Genomic DNA, 18245 nt, shown 5'->3' on the forward strand with positions numbered 1-18245 from the left:
CATGAAAGAATAAAAAAATATATTTTTCAAGACAACATAATATTTACACTGGGTGAGGAATTTACAAGTTCAGTCTTTCAGGTGGTTTCCTGGTACGTGTGGAACGTCGCAGCTCCACAACTTCAGATTCTTTGTCAGGAACCTTCCCTCCGGAGTTGCCTGAACATCAGGTGCTTCAGTGGGCACTCGCAGTTCTGTATCCTCAACTCTTACAGGAACATCAGACATGTCAGTCCTGGGTTGATTATCCTCAACAGGAAACACAGACCTGGTCATGGTCACTGGTGGAACCAATTCTTGGTGATTTGTCTCTCTCTTCCTTAAATGGTCCACATGTTTATGGATGATCCGGCCTTCCACTTCCACATGGTAAGATAGAGGTCCAGTCACCACACTTATTTCACCCAGTAACCACTTTGGTCCTTCCCTGAAGTTTTTCACGTATACCGGCTCTCCCACGTAAATTTCCTCTCGCGACTATGCCAGTCGTGTCTAGTTTTCTGGCTTCCCTGACTCCTTTCCACCTTCCTCTCTAATTTCGGCATTAAGCTCAATCTCTTCCTGAGACAGCGTTTCAACAATAACTCCGCAGGTGTGACACCTGTTGTTGTGCAAGGGGTAGTCCTGTAATGGAAAAGAAAGTGAGCTAGCTTGGTTGCCAAGGAATCTCCAGTTAGATTTTTCATGCCTGTCTTGAACATTTGAACCACCCTATCGGCCAGTCTGTTTGAGGAAGGGTGGTATGGTGCAGTTGTCACTTGAGTGATACCATTGTGGCTGAGAAACTGTTGAAACTCAGCACTGGTAAATGCCGTGCCATTATCAGAAACAACTACTTCTGGTAGTCCACGAATGGCAAAACTCTGACGTAGTTTCTCAATTGTAGCGGCCGACGTTGGCGATTTCACCTCATATACGTCCAACCATTTTGAATGGGCATCGACAATGAGCAGAAACATTGTTCCCAGGAAAAGTCCCACATAGTCAATGTGTAACCGCACCCAGGGTCTACCCGGCCACTCCCATGGGTGTAATGGAGCTGTCACTGGCAACTTTTGCAGTTGCTGACATTGCACACAGTGCTTTACCATACTCTCTATTTCACCATCCATCCCAGGCCACTATAGATAGCTGTGTGCTATGGTCTTCATTCGGGAAATTCCTGGATGGGCACTGTGTAGTCCAATTAAAAGAGGCTTCCTTCCCTTTGGAGGAACTATCACTCGTGCTCCCCACAATAAGATGCCATCCTGGCTGGTTATTTCATGTCTTCTGTTGAAGTACAGTTTCATTTCATCAGATATGGGCTCCTGTGACCAACCTTGTAGCACTTGTTCTCGTACCTGAGATAGGACTGGGTCCCGACTTGTCCAGTCTCTGATCTGTTCAGCACATACCGGTGAGGAATCTAAGAAATTTAACAATAAAACAAGTTCCTGTGGAACTGGGACGTGCTCATCATTTTCTTGTAAAGGCAAATGACTAAGGGCATCGGTGTTTGCGAATTGATTACCAGGCCTATGTGTGAAAGTATATTTGTATACTGCCAGAATTAAAGCCCATTGTTGTATCCTTGCTGAGGCTCTGGGTGGTATAGCCTTGTCCTCACTAAACCTGGCAATGGTTTGTGATCTGAAATGACTGTAAAATGACAGCTGTGTACGTACTGGTGAAATTTCTTGACACCAAAGATGATGGACAGGCCTTTTTCTATCTGTGAGTATCCCTTTTCCGCTGTGGTGAGCGTTCTTGATACATAACCTATTGGCCGTTCCGTGCTGTTGTCCATCTGATGAGAGAGCACTGCTCCCACTCCGTAGGGAGATGTGTCACATGTCAGCACCAATTCTTTCCTCTGGTCATAATGCACTAATAGGTTGGACGAGTGCAATTGTTTCACCTTCTTTCTGGGGCACCTTCCAAGACCAACGTTGGTTCTTTTTGATTCGAGAATGCAGGGGGGCCAGTTCTGTAGACAAATTGTGTCAGAACCGCCCATAATAGGTGATCATTCCTAGGAATGACTTGAGCTCTGAGGCGTTCTTTGGTGCAGGTGCCTCTCTTATGGCTTTCACTTTCTCCTCATCTGGGTGGAGGCCCTGTGAATCTGCCCGGTGACCCAAATGGATTACCTCCTTCACTTGGAATGTGCACTTTTCTTTTTTCTAGCGCAGACTTTAATCTCGACCTTCTTTCTGACTTCACTGTTGGCCAGACTTCTCTCAGATGCAAGCTCAATTTGTCTGAGTTCAGTGGCTGAGTTTTGCAAAATGTCATTATCTGTCTGCTTCTTGGGAAATTCTGTGACTTTTGCTTCCAAAGCCTTTTTTGCTTCATTTAGCTGATTTTCCAGCTCTTTGCTGAACAGCTGGCTTCACTGAGCTGGAACTGCCTTGGAGTTTATCTGATTACTTCAGAGACTTGAGCACACAATCCTGGCTGACACTCCAGTGCAGCACTGAGGGAATGCCGCACTGTCAGAGGTGTGTCTTTCAGGTGAGACATTAAACTAAAGCCCAGTCTGCCCTCTCAGCTGGACCTAAAAAAAAAATCACCTCATGCTATTTTGAAAAGGAGTAGGGGAGTTCTTCCCAGTTTCTTAATTGATATTTATCCTTCAAACAACATCACTAAAACCAATGACCTCATCATCATCTCATTGATGCTTGTGGGATCTTGTTGTGCATAAATTGGCTGCTGTGTTTCCTACAGCACATATGGTGACTACACTTCAAAAACAATTGGATGGAAAGCACTTTGGGATGTCCTGGAGGTCTGAAAGGTGCTATATACATGTAAGGCTTTCAGTTTCAAATGGCAAATTGGCAACAGTATACATGTGTTAAGGCTGTAGAGTAAGAGTAAACATGATTAAACTGAGTGCACGCGGCTCATCTCGCTCTCAGGATTCCGTGGTTCAACGGAATATGGCCAAGTGGAGCATAAAAGCCAGTATGGACCTCTTGGGCCAATGGGCCTGCTTCCATGCTGTAGACTATGTAACATGGATCTACACACTGTGCAGACTGTGGAAAAACACAACTGCATACCTCAGCATTCCGTTTCATGGGATTTCCCAGTTCGCATTCAGCCCGAGATCCATTGGTATTCGCCGTGCAGACCAGATTCTTGTCCTGGAAGATGAGACAGAAATGTGTTGGGCAGTGAGACTTGACTTGCCACCCTGAACGTGTGCTCATCTCTGTCACCTTGCGGCCAGAGATAAGAATTTTAGTACCTGACTGTTTGAATCCCCTGCTGTGAGCACTTTACTCAGCTTGAGTCCTGTTCATGTCTAGTCATCGCTCCAAAGCAAAGGGGTAGTGCGAGCCAAGATTAAGGGGGCACAGTGATTGGGAAGAAGGGTGCCAGACAAATACTTCTATATCCTTTGGAGGGGTTGCGGGGGGAAGAAGTGTAGAGGAGCTGCCCAGTGATGCTTTTCAATGTGACATATAACTGTGCTTCAAACAAATAAGAAAGAATTTGGCAAGCATTTAAGTGAGCATAATGTCTCTTTAATAAAAGACAGGCTATGCAACGTTTGGTTTTGTATTAGGACATCTGAGAGCCATTAGGGGTCCAGAACACGAGAAATGGGTGATAACCAGAACTGCGAGGTTATAACTATCAGGAAAGGCTGAACAGGTTGGGGCTCTTTACTCTAGAAACATACAAATATATGAACAAGGAGCAGGAGTAGGCCATTCAGCCCCTCGAGCCTGCTCCGCCATTCAATAAGATCATGGCTGATCGGATAGTAACCTCAAATCTGCATCCCACCTTTCACCCTCTTGCTTACCAAGAATCTATCCACCTCTGCCTTAAAAATATTCAATGGCTCTGCTTCCCCCACCTTTTCAGGAAGAGTTCCAAAGACTCACGACCCTTTGAGTGAAAAAATTTCACCTCATCTCTGTTTTAAAAGGGCGACCCCTTATTTTTATCAGTGACCCCTAGTTCTAGATTCTCCCACAAGAGGAAACATCCTCTCCACATCCATCCTGTCAAGTCCCCTCAGGATCTTATATGATTCAATCAAGTCGCCTCTTACTCTTCTAAACTCCAGTGGGTACAAGCCTAACCTGTCCAACCTTTCCCCATTAGACAACCCACCCATTCATGGTATTAGTTTGGTAAACCTCTTCTGAACTGCTTCCAACTGCTTTAAAATAATGAAGGTGTTTTGATAGGGTAGATGTGAAATGAAAAAAATGTTTCCACTTGTGTGGGGGAGTCCAAAACCAGGGGCCACAAATATCAGATAGTTACTCATAAATCCAATCGGGAATTTAGGAGAAAATTCTTTACCCAGAGAGTGGTGAGAATGTGGAGCTCACTCCTATATGGAGTGGTTAAGGTGAATAGGCATTTAAGGGGAAGCTGGATAAACACATGAGGGAAAAAAGAATAGAAGGATATGTTGATAAAATAGGGGGTGAGAGGAGGCTGGTGTGGAGCATAAACACTGGCACAGAGTAGATGGGCCGAAAGGTCTGATTCTGTGCTGCAAGTACTATTTAACTCAATTTAAAAAGCTTTGAACCCAATATCTCCTTGACAACTTGTTTTTGTGAGGGATGGCTGCATTGGGCATTGATTTTGCTAACTTTTCCATCTGACATCAGTATTTCCCAAGCCAGGTACAGCACAAATGCAGAATAAAGCTCCTGTTCCTGAGATCTATGTCCCTTACTGCAGGCCTGGACTTTTCCTCCTGTTTGAAACTGTGGTATTTTCAGTCTGTGGATCAGCCATTCCTTGGGGGCCTTTCTGAATGAGGATGCCAAATTTGGGTGAGCTGTGCCAAATTATGGGCAGATTGTGTAGTTTGGCTCCTCTGACCACAAAAAAATGATCTATTCTGAATCATAGTTTCCCAGGCCTAGAATTGTGCAGCTTCTCCCTTCCCTCAGTCTGTCCTTCCTCTGACAAATAAGCTTGGTGTCACCCAGCCAACTGCTTCTTGACTGATCTTGGACCCTCTCTTCATTTCTTTCCAAACTTGGCGCTGGCCAAAATCACAAGCCTTGGCCCTTCACCTCAGTTTCTCAAGGAGAAAACTGTACTGAATGATTTAGACTTAGTTTCATTCAGACCCTTCCAGGGAGCAGAAGGGAGACGATCATTTCTTGGGGTCAGCATTGGATTTGCACGTTCTCCAACACTGAGTACCACACAGCGCTGCAACCAGGTGAGAAGCTTTTAATTTGCTGCAGGTTCTCGAGGCCGTCGGAGAGTTGGCGCTGAAAGTGCCAAGGACAAGAGTTAAGGTATCATTATTGCCTACAGGAGAGCGGACACATAGGGTGGAATTTAATGCTCTGCCCCGAAGCGAGTTTGGCGATGGGGAGGGCATTTAATCGGGCAGGAGGGCGGTGGGTGGGCACCTCGTGGACGGCCTGCCTGACCCTTCCCAACCAATTGAAGCTGCCAATTGAAGCCCTTAGGTGGGCCTCATCCCGCCACTGCTGGGTTGGTTTTGGGCTCCCAGGAGGTCCCTCATCTCTTGAGGGAACCGGCATCGGGAAGCCGGGGTGGGGGGGGGGGGTGGGGGGGGGGGTCCTAAAGCCAGCCCCACTGTCCTTTCTGTTAGTCCCCTTCCTGCCATCAGTCACCTGCTGGCCTAGGATTCCGCGCTGATCCTCAGCCTCTGTGGTGCAGCAGCCACTGCACCTCCTGGGAGATGATGAGCACAGAGCTGACAGCCTCTGATTAGCTGGTAGCTCTCGGCGGGTGGGACTTCTGCCCCCGGGGTCCTTGATCCCAGGAAAGGCCCAGCACTGTAAAGACGCTTAGCTCAGCAGGCCTTGCCGAAAGAAGGCAACATAGGGCTCTCGCTGGCTCTCCAGAGAGTAGGCAAGACCCCCGTCACCTCCATTAAATGCCACCTATAATATTAAATGAAGAAGTGCACAAGCTGGAAGTGGTCATTAGTCAGTCTTGGCAGGCCATCAACCGCAGTGGATACACAAGGGAGTCCAGTTTCTCTGGCCTCACCTGCCACACACACAAAAGCACACAGACACTTTTCAGCTGGGGGCACTAGGGAGCTATTGAGACCTGTGCCAGTGGCTGATTTTTCCTTAGTCAAACAGTGCTGTAGCCATTTTCTGTTGACCTGGTTGATCTGTATGCTGCCCCGACCAGGGACCGAGCCTGAAACCTTCCTGAGCTGCATGACTCAGTGCCGCACAGGAGGAAAGGACCATGCTGACTTTGACTGGGGGTGCTTGCTGTCTGCTCCACTAAGCAGGTTAAAATTGCGATTGCTTAGTTCCCAATTGCAGCTGCATAGGAAGCTTGTTTCCCCGACCACAAACCCATTCCCTCACTCCCTTCCATGCTCGCAGTTATTAACAGGGCCAGAATGCCTGTTTTCAGATGCCATGATATAGTCAGCTCTTGTGACTTTGGGTTAATATACCAAAATAATCCGGTCCAGTACCTCAAATCCGGCACCCTCGAGATCGAGGCCGTACTGGATTTCGGATATTGCCGGGTTTTGCTTTCGGGCCGTGGGCAGCTCAGGTCAAGCTGAATGGGTAGGGTCAAGGGTTGCTTGGAGCACAGAATAGAGCAGTGTGTGAAGCCACACCGCATCAATGCAGCGCCTAACCAAATTGTCCAGGTAAGTTATTTTTAAAAAAATGATACTCAATTTAAAATTGATGCATGGAACATTCTAAAAGTGACGAGTGGAGTCCCGCAGGGGTCTGTGCTGGGGCCTCAACTTTTTACAATTTATATCGATGACTTAGATGAGGGGAGTGAAGACGCGGTAGCTAAATTTGCGGATGACACAAAGGTAGGTAGGAAAGTATGTTGTGAAGAGGGCAGGAGTTTGCAGACGGATGTAGATAGGTTGAGTGAGTGGGCAAAGATCTGGCAAATGGAGTTTAATGTGGGAAAATGTGAAGTTGTTCACTTTGGCGGGAAGATAAAAAAGCAGAATATTACTTAAATGGAGAACGGCTGCATAATTCTGAGCTGCAGAGGGATCTAGGTGTTCTAGTGCATGAGTCACAAAAAGTTAGAATACAGGTACAGCAAGTAATTGAGAAGGCTAATGGAATGCTATCCTTTATTAAGAGAGGAACTGAACATAAAAGTAAGGATGTTATGCTTCAGTTATACAGGGCGTTGGTGAGACCACATCTCGAATACTGTATGTAGTTTTCATCTCCTTACTTAAGAAAGGATGTAAATGTACTGGAGGCGGTTCAGAGGAGGTTTACTACATTGATACCTTATGAGGATAGGTTAGACAGACTGGGCTTGTTTCCACTGGAGTTTAGAAGAGTGAGGGGTGATTTGATTGAAGTATATAAGATCCTGAACAGCCTTGACAAGGTGGGTGTGGAAAGGATGTTTCCTCTTGTGGGTGAGTCCAGAACCAGGGGGCACTGTTTTAATATTAGGGGTCACCCTTTTAGGACAGAGATGAGGAGAATTTTTTTTCTCTCAGAGGGTTGTGCGACTTTGGAACTCTCTGCTCCAGAAGGCAGTGGAGGTGGGGTTACTGAATATTTTTAAGGCAGAGGTAGATAGATTCTCATTAGGCAAGGGAATCAAAGGTTATTGGGGGTAGATGGGAATGTGGAATTCGAAACACAAGAAGATCAGCCATGATCTTATTGAATGGCAGAGCAGGCTCGAGGGGCTGAATGGTCTACTCCTGTTCCTAATTCATATGTTCGTATAAAAGTGTCCAGTTTTCGGACAATTCCGGTTTTTGGACAGCTGGATTTGAGACACTGTACCTGTAGGCCGGGATGTCAGGCAGTAGGTGGGTAATGCCGTGGTCACGGCTAGAATTGTAAAGGCCCCCTGCTCTCAGAATCAGTCTTTATTATTCATTGAATGGGCAAAAAAGATTTTTTTAAACGTCATTAGAAATCATACAGATGCCACCACCTTCCCTGGCAGAATCTGCTGCTACATTGTAGCAGGGCTTTTCTAGCGCCCTTGTGCCGCCTCAACACAGCTGACGTAAAAGACTCCCAAACTTTTTTTATGTCCAATGCCCAAAAAATGCAGCAGGCAACGATAAAACGTGGACAGTTGGGGTGTTGACAAGTTTTTAATAGCTTGTTAACTAATGAATCCAAAATGGCGGGCAGGCTGCTGATTTCAGCGCCCAAGCGCGTTCTGTATTATCAGAGACTGGCGTGATGACGTCGGGTTGCTGACTGGACATCATCGCGCCGAACTTCCTGTCAGCGAAGGTTGGGGGGGGTGTTGGGGGTGCGCGCAGCACGCCTGATTTGGGAACATAAAATCCAGCCCAATGTGTCCCGTTGGCAAGAGGGAGAATGTGACAAATTTACACAGATTATAAATCAATCATGGAAAAAATTGGCTGGTAGTGGGTGCATATTAATATATTCAATGTATGAATCGACATAGCAGACCACGCAGTGAGTTCGGCCCAGGAGGATCTATGTCCCTTTAAGGTGACAAAGCTAAAAAATCACAAGTTGAGGTCATTCAGAGTCAAATTGTTTTCATTTGGTCAGACAAATGCTGGTCAGATTCAGTTGCAGATCAGAAGCTGTGAACAGAGCCAAACAGAAGTGCTCAACATTTAAATAACTTTTCTTTAAGATTGCTTTGCAACAAAACGTGATGTCTGCCGTCTGAAATCTAGGCAGCTTTGATATAATACGGCAAACAATTCGACTAAAAAAAAAAAATTACAGATCTTTCTTTAATACCTGGGGAAAGCTTGAAGTTTTTTTTTCCTGTACCTGAAATGATCGGAAGGCAGAGTAGGAGAGTGTGTCTGGGAAGTTAGCGACCAGGACGGCCTCATGAGCATCATCTCCGTCTTTCGTAGGGCTGCTGGGGTCTGATGGCAAGTTGGTGACAGTGATCTCCAGAGCGATGTCCTTCTGGTCACTTAGGGAAAACACCTGCCTCCCCTGTTCGTCTCTGCAATGATGAAGGTGCAGAATCAGAACTAACCAGCACAGTCCAAGCTTCCTTCAGATACTGTGGCCTGCCAAATTACGCTTCCACTAAGTGCCTCTTCTATCAGAATATTAATATGTCAGAGTATTCTAGCGGAAAGAGAGATTTAAATGTGACTGGAAGCTGGTTGCTGTATAAAGATCATTTAACAAGAGTAGGCCATTCAACTATATCATGGTTAATCTCCTACCTCAATGTCATTTTCCCACACTCCCCATATCCCTGGATATCTTTAATATCTAGAAATCTATCAATCTCTGTCTTGAATATACTCTGGGGCAGAGAATTCCCAATTCCAGAGGCACCACCCTCTGAGTGAAGAAATTCCTCCTCATCTCAGTCCTAAATGACTATGCCTCATTATCATTGAATTGTTGTGAACACCCATCTGGTTCCCTAATGTCCTTCAGCGGAGGAAATCTGCCGTCCTTACCTGGTCTGGCCTACATGTGACCTCCAGACCCAGAGCAATATGGTTGACTCTTAACTGCCCTCTGAAATGGCCAAGCAAGCCACTCAGTTGGCAATTACAGATTTTGTTTTAATTCATTCATCCCTAATTGCCCTTGTTCAGGGGGTATTTTACAAGTCAACCACATTGCTATGTCAGCCAGCCAGATCAGGTAAGGACAACAGATTTCCTTCCTTAAGGTGCATTGATGGGTTTTTGCAACAATCAACAATATCAGTATTAGACAACTTTTAATTCCAGATTTTGGATTCAAAGTTCACCATCTGCCATGGTGGCATTTGAACCCAGGTCCCCAGAGCATTACCCTGGGTCTTTAAAATACTAGTCCAGCAACAATACCACTATGCCACCACCACTTCCCCTTGGGTAAAAAAATGCTGGCCTTGCCAGTGATGCCCACATCCCATGAAGGAATAAGAAAAAGTAAGTGTGACACCAACAAGACGTGTGTACTATGCACAAATCCTTTACAATACGATCGCTATAGATAAAGAATATCTTCCATAATAAAAGGAATTATACGTACAGTGGCAATAGATCGAATTTGTCATCATTGGTCCTGGTATTAAAACTGTATTTCATCTGTAGGTTACTCTGACAGATCTTATCAAGTCCACAGCCCTCCCTCAGAAAATTCACCTATACAGAGATAACAGGAGACCTGTCAATTAAGTACAATTTGATTGGTGACTATTAAAATATTTCTTCAGCCTGGGTGCCATGTCAGTTGTGGCTCTGAGGGTAGCATTCTGACTTTGGAGCCAAAAGGTTGGGGGTTCAAAACCCACTCCAGTCGCACAAAAATATCACAGCTAATACCCCAGTGCAGTGCTACAGGGGTGCTGAACTGTTGGAGGTGCTGAGGTAATGTTAAACTGAAAACCCCATCTGCCCTCTTGAGGGAATGTAAAAGATCTTGTGGTATTATGTGAAGTAAGAGCAGGGCTGTTCTCCCCAGTGTCCTGGCCAATATTTATCCCTCGATCAACATCACAGCGGGGGGGAAAAAAAAAACAGATTATCTGGCCATTGTCACACGGCTGTTTGTGAGATCTTGCTGTGCACAAATGAACTGTTGCATTTCCTACATTACATGTGACTACACTTCAAAAAGTGCTGTAAAGCACTTTGGGATGTCTTGAGATTATAAAGGATGCTGTATAAACGTAAGTTTTTCTTTCTTAGAGTGGACAGTTATCTGAAGTTTCAAAACCACAATAAAAAAAAATCAGAAAACAGCCATTTAGCTCATTGAACACCACCCCAACTCTCCCCAAATTGAACAATCACTGGGCAAATCTACAAATGAATCTAATTAACCTACTTTTGATTCATTTTGATTCTGAAATGACTTGAAATCTTATTCCTGGCCTTGTGCAGGTCTATGGAAAAGAGCAAGGTAATCGTACCTCTTCTCTGAATGTGTTTGAAATGGAAGCATTTAAGACAGGCATCAAGTGAGCCAGCTGTCGTTCGGTCTGCTTCTTCTTGCGCCTGACTTCCTTGATTGCATAAGTTAACGTCACTGGAATGGGCCGCAGTTTGTCTCTGATGTTCTCCTGTCAAACAAAGGAGGGGTAATCATCAGCTTTCTTCGTTGTTCCTTCACGGGATGTGGGCATCGCTGGCAAGGCCAGCGTTTGTTGCCCAACCCTCATTGCCCTTGAACTGAGTGGCTTGCCAGGCCATTTCAGAGGGCGGTGAAGAGTCAACCACAGATTTCCTCTCCTTAACTCACCACCTTGTGCCCTCCAGCCTTCAGCTGGTACCGTGGGTGGCAGCCCACTTTCCAGGCCTCTGCATGAACGTTGGAGGTCGTCAATTGCAGCTTTGGCCTTCTCTCCTTCTCTGACCAAAAGGAGATTGAACACGCACTGCACATCGACACACGAGGCAAGCCTCAGCTCCCTTCCTGTTAACAGATCTCTGCAGCTGACGTTAGCTGGAACTTTTTGCCGTACCTGTAGTTTCATTGTGACGTTGATACAGTTAGACTCAATTTGCCTTCGCAGGACTACCTCACTGGTGTACTGGTTCTCAGGATCACTTGGCTTCCCTCTCAGGAAAGACACCCGGGGAGGTCTTCTCCGCTGTCCATCAATCTCAACTGAATCAGCCTCAATTGTAAAACCAAGGACTAGAAAGAACAAGGAGAACACATTGTACCACATGACTATAACAATGAACACAACTGGTCACATACTGTCCTTCAGAAACGCCCACTCTGTAACCTTTCTGAGATGAAAGGTGTTGCTGTAATCCCCTGCAACACTGGCTTTTTGTATGTTAATTTTGAGAAAAGCAATGATTTTTGGAAAACAAAAAAGGAGTGACTCTCGTTAGAAGGAAAACTGCATTGAAAGTTGCTTTTTCTGCAAAGAATCAAAGACTGCTCTGCAAGGCTCTCTCTTCTCTGCCTGGATAGAGAGGAGGGCAGAGTGGGCGATAGGGCTGATTCTGCCAATCATCCTCCTGTTCACACCGAGGCAGGAGTCTCACCACGTCAGCTCTTTAGTAGCGTCTTAAATCGATGCCTGCAATTAAAACCTGCCAGCTTGGCTGGATTGACAGTGTCAGAGACTCATTGCTTCAAGCCCCGCTCCAGAGATGGAGCCAGTAATTTGGGTTGACGCTCTGACATAGCGTGTGGTCAGAACTCTAATCGCTCAGAGGAGACGTTAAACGGGGACCCGCCGCCCGTTCCACTGGTTTAGGTGGAGATTAAGAGATTCCATGTCACGACGTGGGGAAGAACAGTGGGGGGGGGTCCCTTTCCTCTCCAACACAGTGCAGCCAAAACTCATCTAGGTACACCTTTTCAGTGGAATCCTGCTGTGCACAAAATGGCTGGCGCATTTGCTTGCAGAAGCTTATAAAATTTCACCGTACATTAAGAGCATTGAGACATGAGTGGCATGATAAGGCGCAAGAGGAATGCAAAGGGAATACATGTCAACACTTGGGAGTTGCATGTTGAAAGCACAGAGGGAAAACAGTTCATTGTGCACAGGAATCAGACACGCCACATGTAAATAAAATTCTTCAATTTCAATTTGTGTCAGACATTATTTATTTGGTGCCATTCCTTCTCATATTTCCTAGAATACAGTAAAAATGACAGCGCCACAATGAGAGCAATACAAACTGGAAATTCATGCATTCAAGCCACACATCTGAGTGTTGTAAGGAAATAAGCACCATCTTTCACACCGTTCTCCAATGGCAATGCCTGGGTGGGTGTCTTGTTGCCCATCGCCATTGCCTTCATTCTCCCCCTCTCTGGGTTGCTGCCCACTGATGTCCATGGGGAGATTCTAACAAGAGCAATGTTGTGCGAAATGCAACATACTGTGGTGTGGTTAAGCGGTGGATAAGGTATGATCTCCCCATCGCACCCGATGAATTCCAAACATCTGAGCTGTTGCTTCAAAAGGCTGGTTCCATCAGCACCCTGGTTTTGGCACTGTCCTCATTGTACCTCCACCCTTGTTCAGTATGAATGGTTGCCACAAGTGTTATGAATGGAGGTAGGTCGAGTCCTTCAGATCCATATCTCCTCCATGTTTAGTTTGCCCAACTGCTCGAACACTGCCCCAGGAGGTACACAATTCTGAAACTGCAGATGGTGTACCATCTGCAGAGTGATGCAGTGGAATCCCTTTCTGATCCCAGGATGTTCCTGGGATCAAGAGCTCCCACATTTGTGTAACCACCCCCTGCACACTGGGGAATGCAGCAAGTATGAAAAACGCCCACCGGAATACTGGATGCTGCAGTTTACAGTGCAGTAGTTCGCTTCTGCCAGCTGTGCCATGAATAGGTGCCAAAGATCATGACATGTTCTCTCAGAGCACTGTCCCTCAGTGAGATCCCATTCACTGAATCGGGCTCAGTAGTTCCTGGTGGGGGCGGGGGTTGTAATTGGTAGATAAAGGTTTGAGGAGTCCCTTTCTGCCATTTTGTCAGCATTCTGAAAGCAGTCAGTTGAACCCATATTGACGCCATCAGAAATGCCTACATAGGCACACATTCCCACAGCAAGTGCCGGCTAGGCTCAGTTGGCAGCCCTGTCACCTCAGAATAAGAATGTTGTAAGCTCAAAGCTCCTCTACAACTGAACTTGACTGCACAATCTGGCCTGGCACCCAGTGAATACCCCAGAGGGAGTGTTGCACTTTTGGAGAGGGCAACCCTCAGATGAGATAATAAGCCAAAGTCCTGAGTGCCTGTACCACAAGTTCAGGTGGCTATTAAAGATCCCCCCCAGCACAATTCACAAAAACAAGCAGTGCATTGATCCTAGCATCCTGGTCAACATTCCTCCCTCAGCAAAAATAGATTAACTGGCCATTCAGCTTTATTGCTGTTTGCAGCATCGTATTGCGCGCAAGATGGTTGCTGCGCTTGCCAACATAGTAACACTTGCAACACTTCAAAGCAATCTGTTCCACAAGGCGTATTTTTGGACATTTTTGACAGATGGCGGCAAGAGCTCTATAAACACAATTTCTTTCATTGTTATACCTGTTGTGGTGATCGCATGCTCCTTTTACATGGTGCACAGCAGAAACTCAAAAACAATTGACCTCAACACCATTTCTCTCAAAGACAACCTTTTGCCACTCAAGACCATGTGGAAACCCAGCGGATTGCGCCAACTGCTCAGTTTTCCGCCAATCCCATTTAGCGCGTGACTTCCACACATGTTAATGCATCATGAACTTCCCATTCCCCCTTTTTTAAAAGCCCATGTGGACAATATGGGCCATTCTGTTGTTGAACTTACCAATCCTGGGGTTGTAGGATTCAGGCTTCGATCTATAAAGGAAGCAGGCCCTGACATCAATACTGTGGGATAGAAAAGACACCGTCAATTAGATCTTAAAACAAGCACGGAAATATAACCATTAACACTGCAACTCCTGCCCCGCTCGCAGTTCATGGCAGCAGGAATGACTGAATCCAGCAGCAACTCAATAGGGCTTAATTTGAATGGTAAAGGGCAATGTGGTCAGTTGCACTGTTCCAATTCTAATTTGCGATACTCAGCATTGGGAATTTGGAGGTGACACATTGGGCAAAATTTCACGGCCAGCGGGATTTTCCGGCCCCGCCAAAGTCAACGGACTTTTGAACGGCTTCGCCGCATTTTTAACAGCCCTGCCCCCGCCCCGATGGGGCTGTGAAACTCCGCCCCTTATTTGAACAGGTTTTTTAGAGAAAGAGGCAGTAGAGACGTACTTTGAAAGCTGTGCAGGTCTTTCAGTGTGCGAGGGTCATCGTAGCTGCACTCTTTGCAGGCAGGACCACTTTTCGACTCATACCTTGAGCGCTCCAAACAAATCATTTTGTTGCTCATTTGTTGGGGTGGAGGGGTTAACAGTCCAAGTACAGAGTGGCTTAAAAGTCATGGCTGGCACGCTCACTATTTCCCAGCATGTTATCACACACATGGAGAAAATGACCCCCACAACCACCCACCCAACCAATCTTATTCCCCCACCTCTCTCTCTCTCTCTCTGCTACATTCTAGCCTAGAAATTGCTTTTTGAGTTACATGAGCATTGCTTTGGTTTTCCAAGTGTTAGCAAACATGCTCGGTGACCTGCCTTTTGACTGCTGTCAGGAGTACAACCGGGCCGGCCAATGCAACAGTAGCAGCAGTTAGACTATTACCCCTCCCCTGCCCCTGCCACCCAGCAAATCAGATTTCCAGCATTTTATTACAGCAGCAACCCAGCATCAGGCATTGACATCGAGCCCCTGCAATGATGCACGGGAGCCGTGTGTGTCTGCTTACTCTGCGACTGTGGTGTTGCAAGGCCAAGAGAATGCAGGTTTGATGGTCAGGCACTGGCAGACTTTATTGAGGGAGTCAAGACATAGAGGGGGGTGGATCAGTTGTGGCAGGAATAGAGATCCCCCCCTCCCTCCCCACTCCCACCCCCGAAAAGCACCTGGTGCAACCTGAATGGGAAGAAAATAGCTGAAAAAGGCTCAATGGTGTCTCTTCACCCTGCACGACCTGGAATGTTATAAGGAAGATACGTTAGATTCGATAAACTCTGCAAAAAAGAATGTCAACGGCACTGAGATACACATCTAAGCACCTTTGCAGTACTGGCACGAGTGAACCAGAGCAAAGAATGCCTGGGATTCTTCTGTATGCAGGAGTTTCAACTAGAACCTGTGTGCGCAGCAGCAACAATTTAAGCAGGTTCACATGGCTTACGCACCCACTAGCCAGGATGAGGCCTATTTAGTTTGCGCCCAGCTGCCCATCACTGAACTCCAGGACACTGTCAGCAATCTAAGTACACACAAGATAACAATTCTACTCTTTGGCTTGTCAAACAAAATGGCCTGTAACTGGTGGGAGCCCAGGCGTACTGCTGGGGGTCCCAAGCAGTGCAAAACGCCCCTGATCGTGTAGGAGGGGGTCGCCCTTGGTGAAATCTGGCTGGGAGAGCATCGAAGGAGTGAGGGACAGCTAGGTCAGAGGTCACAGCTGACCCCACAACCTCACGACTAGTTTTCTCATTCTAAGTCACCTGATGTTATCCTGATGAACGGCTGTCGTGCAGGCACATACCGAACCCCGAGTAACATCACTCGGGTATCACTCAGGTTGCAACATGGCTAACCGAGGCAGCGTTTGAACATTCTCTCCTTTCTTCGGAATAGAGTGAAGATGCATCCAGGGCCCTTGAGCAAGCCTGCACCACACAGCACCCTGCAGTCACAATTACCTCCACCAAGCGATGGCATGGTGGTATTGTCACTGGACTAGTAATCCAGAGACCCAGGGTAAGGCTCTGGGGACCCGGGTTTGAATCGGATGGTTGAATTTGAATTCAATAAAAATCTGGAATTAAAAGTCTAATGATGACCATGAAACCATTGTCGATTGTTGTGAAAACCCATCTGGTTCACTAATGTCCCTTTAGGGAAGGAAATCTGCCGTCCTTACCTGGTCTGGCCTACATGTGACTCCAGTCCCACAGCAATGTGGTTGACTCGTAAATGCTCCTGAATAAGGGCAACTAGGGATGGGCAGTAAATGCTGGCCCAGCCAGCAAAGCCCACATCCTGTGAATGAGTTTTTAAAAAAAGCAACGGCAGAGCCCTGGCAGATGTCGAAGGCCAATCACAACACACAAGGGAGGATGAGCCATTGGCGGATGGCTGCTGAAGGTCAAGCCTCCATCAGCTGGAGGCCCAATATGGCCACGAGCTACAGCATCTGGGGATTCAGACTTCGCAGGGCCTTCTTAGAGACGCAGACTGCCATCTGAGCAGGACCATCTATGTGAGTCACTTGCAGAATACATGGCCAGGCCAGTGAGCAGTACGGAGCCAATCTGAGGCAAGGAGTCAAAGACCTCGTTGCTGTCCAAAGTTTGGACTGTCGCACAAATGTGGAATGCCAGTAGCAGTCGTGGATCAGGTGACAGGTTCTCAGGTCAATGGTACACTTGCGCGATCACACAGATGTGGCAGCGAGTGAGTGGGGCCAAGCAGCCAGGGCAGCACTGGGCACGACTGACTCAGACCATCACAACGTACGCTCCAGGACGGTTTGGGGACGTGGGGGATTGCAGCAGGCTTGTGACGAAACCCTGTAGACAGCCAGCACACTCACTCCTTCCTGAAGGGGATCTCCGAGAAAAACCAGTAGGCTTGATGTGAAACACTCACATAAAGACTGCCATGGATCACACTAACAACATTCGCACGCCAGGAAGTGGACCGAATTTGCAGCTATGAGGTTTGAATTCAGTTGCATTTGATTTCAACATTGTGTCTTAGGTTAATTAAAGCAGGACCACAGCAAAATATGGGAATTGCCAGTGTTTGAGGAAACTGCGCAGGACACTGTTGCTTGGGATGGTTAATTTGCAGATGTGGGTTGCAGGTGAACTGCACTGCACGATGTGAAGCCATCTTGAATTACTGCCCAGTCTTCCTTACAGCACGGGTGGCTTGGCACATCATTTCTCGCCACTTGTGCCCTCTGACTTTGGCATCCCGTCTTCTGTTGCAATTGTGAGGCCTGTTTGCTGGCTAAGATTACACACCGTGAGTTCCAGAGACATTGAAAGTGTTCCTTTAGGATCACAATTGTAGCTTCATGGCTCATTCTTATTCTAGCACAATCCTTATTTTACCAGCATCCAGCTGTCAATGCTTGGTGTCAAGATGTCATGATCAGGGCTGCACAAGATACCTTTGGCTTCCCACTCCTTTTAGCAATTTAAATAAGGGTGGTCCAGATGATTGTAATAAAATGAAGAGTGCCCCAGAGAAGGGGACATTCACTTGCAATATTCTGCACTGGTGGTCACCTAGCAGTTGTACATTGGTGTTGATTGTGTATGAAGGTCCGCACTGAAGAGATAGCACAGCCTTGCTACTTAACCCCAGCCTCCTAGGGCTCTGTTCTTCAGTCACTTCCAGGAGTGGTGCTTGGTTATGGTAGACCCAACAGCGTGGTATTAGGGTGATGATATGTCTTGTGTGCCATCCTGTATTAAGCGCCACCCTTTCTTGTTCTTGCTGCTTCTCCTCAGTGCTGGTGAATACCCATTGTACACAAAATACTCTTGGCTGTAGCTCAGCTTTGTGGCAGATCATCTGTCAGCACAGCCAAGAAGCCTAAGGGTTAAAAGCCCGCCCACTGCGAGCAAAGTGGGAGCCTTAGGAAATGGTGGCACTTTGGATTTAAAGGCCTATTATGCCAGCAATAAAGGCCTTTACCAGTCTAACGCACGTGTTCAGCGCTAAAATCACCTCCTTCAAG

At 46.7% G+C, this 18245-nt stretch overlaps 1 protein-coding gene across 2 annotated transcripts in view; it reads right to left on the minus strand.

Moving 5' to 3' along the window:
- Window positions 1–18245, minus strand: part of LOC144672753 (integrin alpha-7-like) — a 192867-nt gene that overhangs the window by 25041 nt on the left and 149581 nt on the right. For both annotated transcript variants that reach the window (XM_078534718.1, XM_078534717.1), the window contains exons 11-16: window positions 14232–14293; window positions 11407–11582; window positions 10855–11004; window positions 9972–10084; window positions 8751–8934; window positions 3051–3134 (exon numbers count right to left, since the gene is read on the minus strand). In XM_078534718.1, coding sequence (XP_078390844.1) covers window positions 3051–3134; window positions 8751–8934; window positions 9972–10084; window positions 10855–11004; window positions 11407–11582; window positions 14232–14293 — 769 coding nt within the window. The remainder of the gene's footprint in view (window positions 1–3050; window positions 3135–8750; window positions 8935–9971; window positions 10085–10854; window positions 11005–11406; window positions 11583–14231; window positions 14294–18245) is intronic.

The sequence above is a fragment of the Cetorhinus maximus genome, chromosome X, assembly GCF_964194155.1.
Source record: "Cetorhinus maximus chromosome X, sCetMax3.hap1.1, whole genome shotgun sequence".
Taxonomy (NCBI): Eukaryota; Metazoa; Chordata; class Chondrichthyes; order Lamniformes; family Cetorhinidae; genus Cetorhinus; species Cetorhinus maximus.